Source organism: Buteo buteo, chromosome Z (genome assembly GCF_964188355.1).
Source record: "Buteo buteo chromosome Z, bButBut1.hap1.1, whole genome shotgun sequence".
NCBI lineage: Eukaryota > Metazoa > Chordata > Aves > Accipitriformes > Accipitridae > Buteo > Buteo buteo.
In genome coordinates, this window is record NC_134204.1 from 67663624 (window position 1) to 67678758 (window position 15135).

At 42.9% G+C, this 15135-nt stretch overlaps 1 protein-coding gene across 1 annotated transcript; it reads left to right on the plus strand.

Moving 5' to 3' along the window:
- Window positions 1–3806: 3806 nt before the first annotated feature.
- LOX (lysyl oxidase) lies at window positions 3807–12168 on the plus strand. The gene is given in 8 exon segments (XM_075020882.1): window positions 3807–4540; window positions 4542–4601; window positions 4604–5015; window positions 5447–5555; window positions 6844–6981; window positions 9270–9426; window positions 11812–11907; window positions 12049–12168. Coding segments are annotated over 8 exon segments (1395 nt in total). The 5' UTR covers window positions 3807–4237.
- Window positions 12169–15135: the final 2967 nt, after the last annotated feature.

Below are 15135 nucleotides of genomic sequence, written 5' to 3' on the forward strand. Positions count from 1 at the left end.
AGGAACCTTTTATTCCAATACATTGACAAGTGAGTTTTTAAATAAATATACCTCAACCTGCTGTAAAACCTGCTTCAGAAAAATCCATAGTGTTCTAGTGTGCAACAAAATCACCCCATTTTGAATATTTGAATGCAAAAAATTACAAGTTATAAAAAATATTATAAGATATGCAAAACAAGATAAATTTGAATAATCTAGTTGCAAATCAGTGTTTATGCAAACAGAAGAATCAAAGTTCTTTGTCTACTCAAGCATAACTTGGATGATTAAACTAAATTTTTCTCAGATAGAGAAAGCTGAAACCAGCCACTACTCTTCAACTCTTTTTCATAGCAACTCCTCAATAACTAACCCTTCAATCCCAAACAAATAAATACGAGCTTCAAAAAAATACACTTAACACATATTAAGTTTGTCTAGTTTCATGTTAGGATTTTATAAAATTATTTATATGTCTTGCTTCACGTATGTTACTTTAGCTAAGCATCCTAATTTAACACTAAGCAAGAAAACATTTTAGCCATCCTATAACAACAGAATTTATGATTTTTTTAAAAGTAACATTAAAAGTAACAAATAATGTGACTGGTGTAAACTGTCTGTCATTTAAAATAACTTCCACTTTTCTATACTGTCACACTTTTTTCATCCACACACAAAACAGTGAGCCTAGAGAACCTTAAATTGTCTCTCTTAGGACAGGTACTAAGACATGCCAAATTCAGAGAGATTTGGTTCTGGTTTTTTTTGTTGTTAAAGTTTTTTTTGAAGAACAGGTTAATCTTTTTCCATTTTTGAGATTCACAACTGCTGTTTAATAGTGGTGTACACATAAGGAGGACTTCAAACACTACACATGCCATTGAAGACATTTTTTCCATTTGTAACCTTTGAATGAGGACTTCAACAATCTACCAATTAATTGGTAACTGGTAAATATAAAATACCTCCTGATCTCAGGTTTTGAGAAATTATTGTGATTACTTACTGATACCTGCTTCAATTAGTGTCATTTTCTGGTGAGGGCAATTTTAATTTCTCAGTTGATATAGACTGGATTTATTTCTGTAGGTGGCAGAAATCAAAATCGGCAGTGCAACAAGTACCCAGACATACCAGTCATTTCATCCAAAAATGAAAGATGTAGGCAAATGCTTAAGTAACTAAATTAACTGCGATCCAGTATCAGAACTGGGCTTTACAAAGAAGCTGTATTAACCTCATGAGAAAGCTTAATACCAGAGTACTCAGGAGTTTTTAGGGCATTTTTAATGCAATCACAGTACCTGGCTTGCTTACAAGACTTTTAAGGTATTGGAGAGAATTTCACATCCATACTTCTCACCACATATACTGGTGGGCTTTTTAATGGTTTAGAGAGACCCAAGGTATAAAAGCTAGGTATAATTAGGTAACCTGTGAGGAGAGGACAGTATTTGAATGGACATAGGCACTTAATGATAAGTGAAGGATGCAAATCTCTAGGGATGCTGATAGTGCTTTTCATGCTCTATGAAACCTATATTAATGCTTTGGAAAATTAAATTAGTGCTATGGAAAAAGTTCCAAACAACGTGAATGGCTGATAAATGGGCAGGACTAGCCTCAACTATGTTTTCTCCAGTTTCATGAAAAATAGTTACTTAATAAGGAAAAAAAAAATATGGCTAGAATCCCACTGTGTGGAAACATTGTCTAATATCACACATTGGGCAACAACCTGCTATTTGTAACACTAGTAAGATTTAGAGGAAGATTAGAAAGACAGAAACCTCATTCCTTCAGTGTTGTATTTTCCCTATCTTCAACCTTTCCATTTTACTCAGTCTTAGTCACTGATTGTTCCGGGCAAACCCGTAAATGGAGAATAATATTTTCAAAGCCACAATAAGAAAGATCAGAGGGGATGAGCAGCCCACAGATATGATGAATAAGAGAACTCAAACCCAACCACCTCTGTAGCAGGCCGCCCAGGCTAGTACTAACTGGAGCATCAGGAACAACCTGCTTGTGGGAAGAGACAAGTTACTGGTTCTGGTTTGGGGCCCAGTCCAGTGGATGGTCCCCACCAGCCTGGTGCTGGCTAGCAGTGGTAACAAACACCCACTTTGCTATGGGGGGTATTCCCCAGTAAGAAGACTTTGCTCTCTTTGATGCATACCCGCCCTGTGCTCCTCGGTGTTCTCCAGACTGGGAATTTTTACAGTCAACTGCTGATTTTCCGGTGATTTTAACCCTGTAGGTTGTTTGGGTGACTGCAGGGAAGTGAACAGTGCTTAAGTAAGTCCACTAGGCTGCACACTTGCCTGCAGTACAGGTCTCCCGAGATCAAGAGCAGAGCAGGCAAGCCTGGTGTGGCACGCACTGGTCACAGCTTCTGACCCACCTGTCCGCAGGGCTAACTTCGATGCCCAGGATGGCACCGCTGATTTCAGGGGCTACAAAGAGCTACTTTAAAGCTAAGTACTACTACTACTACTACTAATGGGATAGCAGTGTAAATCAGCATTCACAATCCACCACAGCCACGATGCAGGACCACGTTTTGCAGGACCACATTTTGCAGGACTTTGGTTATGAAGTGTGAACCATTAGAAGTAATATGCAATTAAAATAAACTACAACAGAAAAAAAATGACAGGAGAACTGTATCAAGAACATCAAAGTACAGTGGCAAATATCTGCCCAGCCAGTAGCATGTGGACTGTGAACCTGACCTGGGGAAGCCAGCAGCGGCAGGAAGGTGTCTTGCATCTAGCTCAGTAGGGTAAAAACTTACAGCCTGGGCTGATTGTCTTTGACGGGAATCACTTAAGAAATATCCTCACCAGCAAACTTTTGGTGAAGGAGAACTGCTGTGTATTCTCCTCCATTCCTTTGCAAGGATTCATAAGCAAACAGCCCTTGGAAAAATACACCCAAAAGGAGTTTTGGCTGAAATCCATGGACCTTAATTCCTTTCCCTCGCTGGGTGATTGGACTTATCAAAACACAGCGTTGATGAACTCTTGTAAAAGCAGGAAGGGAGGGAGAGGCTTTCGGACCACAGCCTGCTCCTCTTCTCCAGCACGGTTTTGGGGAGACGCTGCCCGAGCCAGGTTTATTTGTTCTGGTGACGGGGCTAAGCCTCTCCCATGTGAAATTTCACTTTTCAATGAAAACTTACTCCGGGAGGAGCACCGCCAGTATATTTTTCTCGTGTGACTCATAGGCAGAAAACCCAGAAGTCAATAGTCAAGAGTTTATTTGATGGAGGTTTTCTCCTAATTAAGAGGTCATTAAGGGGATCCGACTGTTACTCAGCGCTGAGACGAAGGTCCCCAGCAGCTGCTCCAGCCCGGGAGATGTGCCGGCCAGCACATTTTCCAGAAACATGTTTCCTCTCTCGCTAGCGGCCCCTTCCCCCTCGCCGCCACCCCGTTTCTAGTCTCTCCAGCGCTGATGAGCTAATAGCATTTTTCCTTTGCATACTTTGGCACTGCCCCACGGCATACTCTGGCAGCCTACGTGTGTCTGAGCGCGCCCGCCCGCCCGCCGCAGGCTCGGCTCGGCGCGGCTCGGGGCGCGGGGGGGGCAGGCAGGCAGGCAGGCAGGGAGAGAAGGAGGGAGGGAAGGAGGGAGGGAGGGAGGATGCGGAGCCCCCGCCGCCACGCCGGCCCTCGCCTCCCCGTCCCCCCTCCGCCCCCCCGGCCGCCCCCGCGCAGGGCGGGCGGCGGCGGCGGGCGGCCGTGGGGGAACTGTCAGGGCCGCACGTTTCCAGCCGCATTACGTGAACAAATGGCGGGGGCGCAGCCAGCCCAGCCAGCGGGGCTTGTGTAACTTTGCGAGCGTGCCAGCAAGTTTAAAGTCCCTGGTCTCTCCTCCTCCTCCTCCCCTCGCTCCAGACACCAGCGCGGGCCGGAGGACGATGAGAGGCTGATTGTTTGCTCCGGCTCCCGTTCGCATCCCCTCGCCTATAAATACCGGGGAGAAGAAAAGCCGCTCCCGCCGCCTCCCCCGGGCCGGGTTTCCTTCCCGACGGCCCGACCTGCCCGATGGCACCGCCCGGGTGCCGCCGCGCCTGAGACCCCGCCGCACGCCTAACCCTTCCAGAGGCGCAGCCCGCACCCCCCCCGCACCTCCCCGCCCCTCCGCCCCCCGCCCCATCCCGGGCAGGAAGGCGCCCCTCGCTCTCCGCTCGCCCCCCGGTTTCGCCCGTTTCTCTGCCCCGTCGGCACCCAGGCAAGAGGAGAAGATGCATTTCGCGCCGCCGGGGCTCCTGCTCGCCCAGCTCCACGCGTGCATCTACTGGAGCTGCCTGTGGCCCGCCGGCTGCCAGCAGCCGCCGCCGCCGCTGCGCCGCGACCCCCCGCCGCCCCCAGCCGCCTGGAGGCAGCGGATCCAGTGGGAGAACAACGGGCAGGTGTACAGCCTGCTCAGCCTCGGCTCCCAGTACCAGCCCCCCCGGCGCAGGCAGTCGGCGGAGGCGGCGGGCAGCCCCATCCTGCTGCTGCGGAACAACGGCACGCTGCCGCGGAGAGCCGCCGCCGCCCGAGCCGGAGCCGGAGCCGGAGCCGGGGCCGGGGCCGGGGCCGGGGCCGAGGCCGGAGCCGCCGCCGCGCAGCCCCAGCCCGCCGGCGGCAGCCGGGGGGGCTCCGGCGCACGGCACTGGTTCCAGGCCGGCTACCAGGCTCCCTCCGGGGGTGGCGGGGCCGCCGGGGAGCGGGGCCGGGGGGCCGCCACCCCCGCGGCCGCCGGGGCGGCCGGGAGCGCCTCCTCGGGGGCGTCGCGACCCACCAGCCCCGCCGGCGGCACCGGCACCGACGGCAACCGGAGCAGCACCGGAGCCGGCGGCCTGCCGCCCCTCAGCAGCTTCAGACCCGGGCGGGACGATGTCATGGTAGGAGACGACCCCTACAACCCCTACAAGTACACGGACGATAACCCCTATTACAACTACTACGACACCTACGAGAGGCCCCGCCAGGGCAGCAGGTACAGGCCCGGCTACGGCACCGGCTACTTCCAGTACGGTAAGAGCCCCCCGATCCCGGCCCGCCGCGCCGCCCCGCTCGCTCCCGCGCACGCCGGTGCCCGCGCGGCGCGCCCCGGGGAGATGCGGCGCGGGGGTCGGCGGCCCTGCGCGCCCCTCGCTCGGGGCAGCGCCGGGCCGGGCCGGCGTTTGCACGGCTCCCGGCGGGCGGCAGTCACTGCGGGGTGGGGGCGAAGGAGCTGCGGGGGGCACGGCGGGAGGGGAGCCCGCGGCGGGTGTCCGAGCGTCGTGCGCGGGATGCGGTCTTGGAGAAAAGCCGAAGGGCCCGAGCGAAAAGGGGAGAGGGAGCTTAGCGGGGGGCAGGGGTCCGGAGCAGAACGGCGGCTCCTAGCGACTGGGATGGAAGCCAAGTACTTGCAGACGTGTCCTGGGTTGATCTTGCTCTTACGTGGTTGGTTTGATGAACTGCAGGTCTCCCTGACTTAGTCCCGGATCCCTATTACATCCAGGCGTCCACATATGTCCAGAGGATGTCCATGTATAACTTGAGATGTGCTGCCGAGGAGAACTGCCTGGCAAGGTAGGCATCGCCCCGGCTTCTGCCCGTTCGCTGTGGGTTCTTGTGCTTCTGCGCCCACCGCAGAGTACCTGAGGACACGGCGAAGAGTGGAGAAAAGTGAGGGTGGAGGGCCTGAGGAAATGTAGCCCGGTTTAGTAACCTGCTTCTGAGCCGGGGGCAGATGGTAGGGGGCACACGTAAGAGAACAATACCAACGTATTAGAGAGACAAACTACAGATGCTTTGAAGAACCTACATTTTGTGAAAAGTTAGATTGCACGTTTCTATTATCAGGCTCATTTGAACATATCTGAATTTTGCAAAATGGAGGCACCTAAAAAACCCACTTGAATCTGGTGATTTTCATCTCCCTCCTCTAATCCAACCAGATCATACTCTACTCCATTTAAAAAAACCCCACCTATTCTTAACCAGCACAAGTTACTATTAAAATTACAACATGCTAATTGTTTCTGGGCCTATGCCTTGTAATGTCTCTTAAGGCTAAAATCTCCCCGAAAAGTGTTTCAAAGTCTTTTAATGGATTGAAATAACAGCTTTGCTATGAGTTAGGTCCTGTCCAGTTGGCAAAGAGGGATTTTTCCTGTTTTGTTTGGAAAGAAATCAGCGTGGCTGTTTTTAACCATTTTAACTCATTTGATACCTTATCATACAAAACAGATTTATTTATTTACCAGCATCATTAATTCATGTCAGACTGTTTCCAGGGTCATGCTCTTTCTTCACTTGCTGGAAGAAAACATGGCATAAGAAGCAGTATTTTTTTATGCTAACTTTACAGTGAAGACTGATTGAAATGTTCTTGCTGGCTATCAGTTGATTAAAATAATTCCAGTATTTAAAAGACTGTAGATAATAGCGATGTGAAATGGGAAAATATAGCCTGATTCATACATTTACTTTTTTTTTTTTTTTACAACAGAAACAAACATCTATTGTGTGATCTTACATACACAGTGAATTATTTTGGTTAACAGCAACTAACAAAATTGTATTTTTGGTGCCAGAGTAATTTTACAGCTAAGTGGTGATCTGCTTCAGAGACGGAGGCACAGAGTCGGTGGTCAAACTCCTGTTTATATTATTAGAAGCAGATCTGAATCTTACTCAGGGCTTGGTCTGACACCAGGCACTTCTGAGCACCCATGTGGAATTCTTGTGCGTCTCCAATGCACGAGCTTTAAGGGGGCTGAAAAGATCTGTGCTGTCAGTTACTTCTGAGACAATATAAAGTGTTTTTTAAAGTGTTTCTTGCATATACTTATGGCTCTTTTTTACATTATTGCAGTTCAGCTTATCGAGCAGATGTTAGAGACTATGACAATCGGGTGCTCCTGAGATTCCCCCAAAGAGTGAAAAATCAAGGCACGTCAGATTTTCTGCCCAGCAGACCCCGTTACTCATGGGAGTGGCACAGCTGTCACCAGTGAGTGAAGTGCTCAGTATGGTACCTTCTAATTATCTTTTTCACTAACAAATTGTCACTTAGAAGGTGACATTTTCTAAAACTGCAGTGAAGCTGGGAGAAGCCGTGGGGAAACTTTAGCCTTTTACTGTCTGATTAATTTTATGATGGTGGTGATTACTCTTTATATAGCCACATGAAACCAAAATGGATATGAAGCTTATCTATAAGTATAAAACTGTTACAAGTATAAATTGATTATAAATACAAGTCTCAAATCAGTTTTGGCAGTGGCACCTTCTCCCTTTAAGTATATTTTACATAGGTTATAGTCCACTTACATTTAGGTGGAACCAGTAAATAAAAGTCCCAATCATGTAAAAATAACTGTGGAAACCCTAAAATCTACATTTACTAGCATGTTCCCTATAATACATCATTGTAAACATTGACTCATACTTCTTGAGCTCAATTTCATGGATTAGTTCTTGACAAGGAATGGTTTGGTCAATATGGAAAAGAGAAGATAGTGACCTGACTGATCCCATTATCAATATCCTTATCATATCATGATAATTTCACATAGCAGTATTGCTCTAGAAATAGCAAAACTGCTGGAAACATGGCAGGCAAATGTAGTAGAACATTTTCAACATTCTAGGAGCAGGTAACACTGTGAACTGGCACATTTTCAGAAAATTCACATGCAACACTTTGCAGGTTTGTTCCAATTTTCACTATTTCATAGCAGGACCAATTGTAAAATGCTAGAACCTTACTTCCATCTTACTTAAAATACAATTCTGCTATTGTGGGTATGTAAGTGATAACAATATTATTCTATTAAAAAAATAATATGTACTGTGGGCTTGACCTAAAGGCCCCTGGAGTCAATGGAGTATTTCTCTCTAGCTGCAGAGACTTTAAGCTTTGAATGAAAAATCAGCATCATTAGAACAAATTCTTTCAAAAAAAGACTGGAATTACTGGTTTATAAAACTTGTAAGGATCAAAAAGCTAAAAATAAATCAAACCAAACAAAAAAAGCCTCCATAAATGCTTTAGTTAACCTCCACCCCTGAAAAAACCCACCACCAACAGAAAACCCTAACCCTGGTGCTTACAAAGTTGATAAATGGATGAAATGGGTAGAGAGCAGTTGAAATCTTCCATTTGTAGAAAAGCAGTTTCTTACTGTGCCACGATAGCCTAGCTATCACTATCCAGATGCAAAGTGTCTCTGATGTTGATTCAGTTCTTGGACAGAAAATACATTGCGTACAAAAAAAATGCATTTCTCGTGATCATTTCCATGACAGTGAAACAAGCTCATTTGGAAATGAAGTGTAACTGCCAATTAGTTTGGCTAGCCATCAGACTTCAGTGTTAGTCATCATCATCTGTGGACCGGTTTTGTGCTCGTCATGCATGCTTGTGAGACTCGTGTGCTTGTCTTCATTTTAACAATAGGTTTGAAATCTGTTTAATTGTATCTTTTTCATATACCTCTCAAGGTGAAAACATTCATAAGTAACAGCAGCCAAATGCTGCACAGACAAAGTGCAGGTAGATAGTACAAGTTTAGTTTTCCACGCGTTTAGAAAAAGTGAAATTACAAGAATAATAGGTGTTCAAGTCCACAGCAAGAGCTAGAGCTCACTTTGTGTGAGAGCAAGCAAAATGCATCACTGTGCCTAGATCAAAAGCATACACACTTTTGAAATAGAGACTACAGTAAGTATAGATTACAGAAATCACTGACATTGGAAGAGATTTGCATTGCCAGTACACAGAAGCTGATTTCTCTATGCAGATTTTGTTTTCACTCATGTTATGTATGTGTTACATTGATTGAGGGCCATGGAAATGTGAAAATAAATTGTTGGGGTTTTGCTAGCAAGTAGCAAACTTCCCTGGAATTTATAGTATGTAAGGTAAGCATTCCTAGCGAAACTCTGGCTTAAGGCAGTTATAAATGTACAATTCAAATATGAACTACTTAATACTTGCTATTGTTATTGGAAAAGAGCTGAAACAGAAAATTTTGGAGAAAACAGTGCTGCTGTGGAGTATTTCCTGTAATAAATTAAAATCTATTATTTATTTATAGAAGATGGCATTTTTATAGTCATTGAAAATTAGAATAATGAAAATAAAACTTAATTGAATGGTAAATAATAGGAAAGCATACTAACATTCAGGTTCTGTGTAATAAATAAAATTTGGCCAGCTCTAACAGAATAGGAATAGATTAAAATGTTACTGACAAGATCTGAGCCATCTTTAATAATGTATCTATGGTTTAACAGACATTATCACAGCATGGATGAATTCAGCCACTATGACTTGTTGGATGCAAGCTCACACAGAAAAGTTGCTGAAGGACACAAAGCAAGTTTCTGTCTTGAAGATACCTCCTGTGATTATGGATATTATAGACGGTACGCGTGTACAGCGCATACGCAGGTAAGAGTTGGTTCAGAGACATCCAAGTTTCTTTTCCCCCACTAATTTATCTTTGGATATTTTTTCTACCAATCATTTGATGCCCTAAATTATCTGATGCCCTAACTAGCTCTGAAATTCTCCATCATAGAGGCCAGGATAGCAACTTGGAAACTTGTCATTTACCCAGTTGCTGCTAAATGTGGGTGTCTCATTAAAATGCAGGGACCGTCATTAGCCTAGCATCACTGGTAACTGAACTATATTAAAATGCACCACAAGTTCTTGTGGTTATAGAACTAGTCAAGCAAGCTAAAGGGAACTCAAGACAGAGTCAGTAGAGAAGTCGTTTCCAGTGTCCATCCCCCACAGACTGCTCGGTGATGTCCTTGGCTGGTCCCAGATTTCATAGCTAATATTTTCTGCCTTGCAGAGCATAAGGCTACAAGTTGCGCAATTCCCTTAATATCTATAGCTACCAGCTGGCAGTCCAGCACTGAAAACTTATGGCATGGTTTTATATGTGTATAGAAGGCTGTTAAAAGAGAGTGGCAGCCATGTGAACATTATGATGGGTCATATACAAATGTAAAGCAAGGTATTAGGGCTTATTAAGGGAATAGATAAAAAATGGAATGTACCATTATGGTATTACACAAATCCATGATAGACTCCTACCTTGAATATTGCATGGAGTTCTGGTCACCACCTCTCAAAACTGCTACAGAAAAGCTTAAAAAACCAAACCCACCAGCCCCAGGAGAACAAGGATGATCAGCAGTGTAGTATGGCTACCATGCTAAGAGATTTCATAGACTATTCCATTTGGAAAACCAGAAATAATACCAAATCTTGAGTGGTCCTGGATGGAAAGAGGAAATTGTTGATATTCACCGTTTCTCACAGTACAAGAATTTAAGGAGATCCAAAACAACTGTCAGATAACAGCTTTAAAACAGAGGAGTGCTCTTTTGACATACGAATAAAGTATTAAATTCCTTGCCATAGGAAGTTGCAGAGATCAAAAATATCTACCATGGGTTCAAAAAAAAATTTAGACAAAGTAATGGAGGCTATTAAACACAAAAATCTGATGGTACCTCCTGTCTTAAATACAGTTAAATGCCCGGTGGAAGGAATTTCCTTGGGTAAAGGACAGTACGCATCCCATTTCTTATGTTCTTTTCTCCTCAAGCATCTGCTGCTGACCACTGTCAGAGACATGACACTGAGCTTGATGGATGTGTGGTTTAACTCGATGTGGCCATACTTATACATAAACTTGTATCCCTTATTCTGCAGTTTTTAATCTAGGAGGTAGTTATTTTATCACAGAGAAATGACAGCTATGCTTTACTGGCTGACGTGTCCACATTTGAATCTTAAATATAATGAATGATCTGCAATACATAGAGGCTTTGAAGAGGTTTTATAAATACCTTTTCTCCTGCTGTAGACTAGGACATCAAACTAAGCAACATACATATTTTACAGCTGGAGTATTTGTGTCACTAGAATCATGGCTGTGTCAGCATTTCCACTGGAAGCCCATTTTTCAGGGGTTTGTAATTGAACTGCAAAACTTTCCTCCAGCCTCAGACTTGGCACACACATGCGAGAGTCTGAGCTGATCACCAGCTGGGTCAAGAGGGAATTCCTGCAGCACTTGGGTTTTGTGCATCCCGTGTATTGCCGGAACACATCAGCTTTGCTGAGAGCAATCTGTATCGGCCACGGTTAAAGACACCAGATTTGAACCACTGATGCATTCATATATGGAGATTCTTACTAATGTTCCTAACAGCAAGGAAGTTTTCAGAAAAAAATCATCTGGAAGAAAGGCTGCATTTTCAGTTCTCTCAGATTTTTGCATCACTATTTGCCTGAAGAGACGCCATTTCCACGCAAAACGCAATGTGAAAATGGCCCTAGACTCTGCTATTCAAAGATAGCGCTTTGGCAGAGTACATCTATAGCAAAAAAGTTGCATCATTCCTAAGGGTAGAGACAGGTTCCAACACAGTGATCAAGTTTGTACTCAAGGACCTCAAGCTATTCACTTGACATTTACAGATATTTAGGTCCAGTCTTTGGTCAGTTTTGATTTTATTCTCACCTTTTGTAAAGAATAGTGCGTAATAGCATCGCAAAGATGCTACTACCAATAGTATAGGTGTTTCTTATGCAGTAGTAGTACCATGCTGTCTATAAACGTGGTATGTTCGACTTACGTGTTCTAGTTTAGATATTCAAATAAAATGCCCACAAAAATTAAGCCTCATATCCTGAGGTAATTTTCTTAGTGAAATGTGATGGTTAAGCGAACTTCAGTCTGAGTGTCCCTAATGTCTAGAATGTTACTATTCCCAATGATTTTTTGACATCCATCTTAACTTCATTTTTAAGGGACTGAGCCCTGGCTGCTACGACACTTACAATGCTGATATAGATTGCCAATGGATTGATATTACAGATGTAAAACCTGGAAATTACATTCTGAAGGTAAGGGTGTTGGGAGTGGGGAGGTTTGGGGTTTGTTTTTGTTGTCTTCTTAAAGAAGCAAATCATATGTATATGTGCTTTTGAATGTAAGTTATCAACTCAAACCTAGAAGTAGACAACACTGTGCTTTCTCCCCTTAAGGTGAGTGTAAACCCTAGCTATTTGGTGCCTGAATCCGATTACTCCAACAATATAGTACGCTGCGATATACGCTATACAGGCCACCATGCATATGCCTCTGGCTGTACAATTTCACCGTAAGTACATTCTTTTGTCTTTCCAACTGTTTTATATTCATAGCATTAAAGTTGACAAACAGATTTATGAAGCTTAGAGATTTACTTTATACTGAAAAAATAACTCCCACCATTAACTCTAGTGAAAACAATTTCTTCCGTATGTTGTTTCTTGGGTTTCAGGATCTAGTTTGTTAATTCAAAATTCAGATGGTACTTTTCAAAGGTCTTGTTTGGCAGGAATCATGGGAACAGTTACTTTGCTGTTGATAACTGCATAGCTTTCAAATCCTGACCTCTGATAATTAAACTATTTCCATAAGGCTAGCACTGATTTTAAAAAATTATTTAGTCTTGAAAAACAATCAGAAGTGAGAATTTTGCTCTTGCAATCATGCCATCAGGATATATAGCACTTTCAAAATTGCTGCTACTGTCTGGGCTGCTAGATAACTACCTCTGGCTCACGCCTTCTTTGTATTTGCACTAAAACCTTTCTGTGCTCATTCAATACCTATTTATAGCATCCACACAAAACTGTTGAACAGTTACAGAGCTCTTAAGACATTCTGCAAAATCTCACACATGTATGTTACTTTGCTGCTGCTGACACTGCAGCCATCCTCCCTGAAACAGTTCTTCCAGACACACTCCATTTACAGTTTAGTTCTTTAGAAGTTTAAACAATGCTACAATTATGCCTTTTTTGTTTTCTCCAAAAAGGCAAATTCATTTAATTAATGTTCTTATGGTAGATCTACTGTACCTTAGTATCTATGAAAGACACACACACAAAGCAGTCAGTCTTCTGTAACACAGAGGTAAGCAGTTCTCAGGATAATATGTTAGTTGCTCATACAAGATACTTACCAAGTGGTTTCATTGTATTGCATAAGGAATGAGTATTAACATTGTATAGAGATTCATGTGAGATAAATTCCAGAGCAGTAAATGAAAAAGTAAAATAAGTGACGAGTACAGTCTGCTATAACAGCATCAGTGTAACAAACATACCAAATTAATGTGATTATTGCTTAATTAGCCTTTAAAATATTCATTCCTTACTTCACATTAGGAAACCACTAGTTAAATGAGGCCAAAATAAGAAATATTTTTTCACACCATTGTGGAGATCTGCATTTATAATCACACTTCGGTCATAAACGTGACGAGTTAAATGGCTTCAGCAAATCCTCTTAGTTCTTGCTGTGTGGTGGTCAGACTTGCAGAAAACTGAGGGAAAAAAGAACAGGCGTCCCGTGGGTCATGAGTGATTATTTTTCGTGGAGCTGTGGCAGGAGCTTTTAAAGCATTTCTCTGTAACAGGACTAATTGGTACTTCTAGGAACACTGTTTCTGCTCAGATCCACGTGGAAGGGAAATCGATGCTTCATGCCTTTAACTTCTAGTCTCCCCATCTTATCTCTGTAAATGTTATCAAGTAAATACATTCATGCAGGGCGAGGAAACAAAATTGCTGTTATTGTTTGTTGACCTGCGCCTTCAAGCTGACAAAAGGGTATTAAGCAGATACTCTTTTTGTATCTGCTTGGTCATCTGCATAACATGTATTTTTTCTTTTGACAGATACTGAGAAAGATGCAAGAAAATGGATGAGATGGTGCCAAATGTTTTGAACTGAAGTATCATTATATAAACTTCAATAGGATGTAAACACTATAGAAACAAAACTACAGAACATACACACATACACCCACACACCTTATGTGATTTTGAAGCACTTCAGCTGCTTCTAAACCAAATCTGTAACTGGATTTTAAGCATTTAAATTGGCATTACTTTTGTTACTATTGAAATGTGTGGAACTGGTGACTCATGCACAGATACTTTTAATTTTTGAAAAACTAACTCATTCATGAAAACATAAGCGTTTCTTAACTCCTGAAAATTTGGAGTGTAGGTGATAATAGACTTCAGTGGGAATATTAGTGGTGAATGAGTTGAACATATTTTAAAAGGTAGCAAAAATTTATGTAAAATGAATTAAATAAAATTCAATAGAAAGTACTAATGCCAGCTATCTCCAAAAATACCAGAATGAAAAATAGCTTAAAAGTAATGCTACAGTACCATTAAAATAAAACTTGCTAGGACACGTTGACATGAATGAGAAAAGTATGTTCAGTTTTCAAGGAATATTAACATATAGCAGAGAAATACATATATATATATATATATATCAGTTATACCCCTGCAAGAAAAGTTATGTTTACATTTTTAATACATTAGAAGTTTTTCCATTTTCTTAAGTAAAAAACAGATGGGGTTTTGAAAGAAACCTTTAATCTGTGGAAATGAATTAAAGAACTTATCCACCTTTCTATGTTCAAGAGGTTTTTCAAGGTGGGGCTTTTAAAAGACTTCTGCAAACTTAATGTGGATAAAAATAAATACCTGTCAAGAAAAGGGCTCTTGAGATGATGAAGAGTCCCTGATGTAGTCATCTGTGAAAAACATCCAACTTGAAGAGGTTAACCATCAAAATAATACAGGCAATTAACTCAGGTGGCACCACAAACAGAAGTAGGTCAGAATCTCTAACAAAGTATTTTTATTGTGAAAAAGCCTACTACCTGCTTCCCCTTTAAGTACTGTATTTGACTTTAAAAATGTGTATCTCAGTATTCAAACAATGAAGTTGAAAATATACTATATATAGAGGGAGAAAAAAAGTCAATGTATTTAACATCCTACTTAAGGCTGTTCAGGAACCAAATACAACATTGTTAAGGGGAAAAACTTCAAGCCCAAATTAAAGTTTTTGCTGAACTGCTTAACTGGTGCTGGGTACACCACTCCTCCTCCCATCCCCAAATTATTTTGCTTTTGCAGTGCGCCCTGCTGTAAGCTACAGTAGCTGTGATTTTGTTTTTAAACTGTGAAATAACATATCACAAGGGGATCTGGCGTTTTTTTCAGAAGATTTCTGATCATGTAAAATGAAGGATCTACATTTAAAACAAAGGGACCT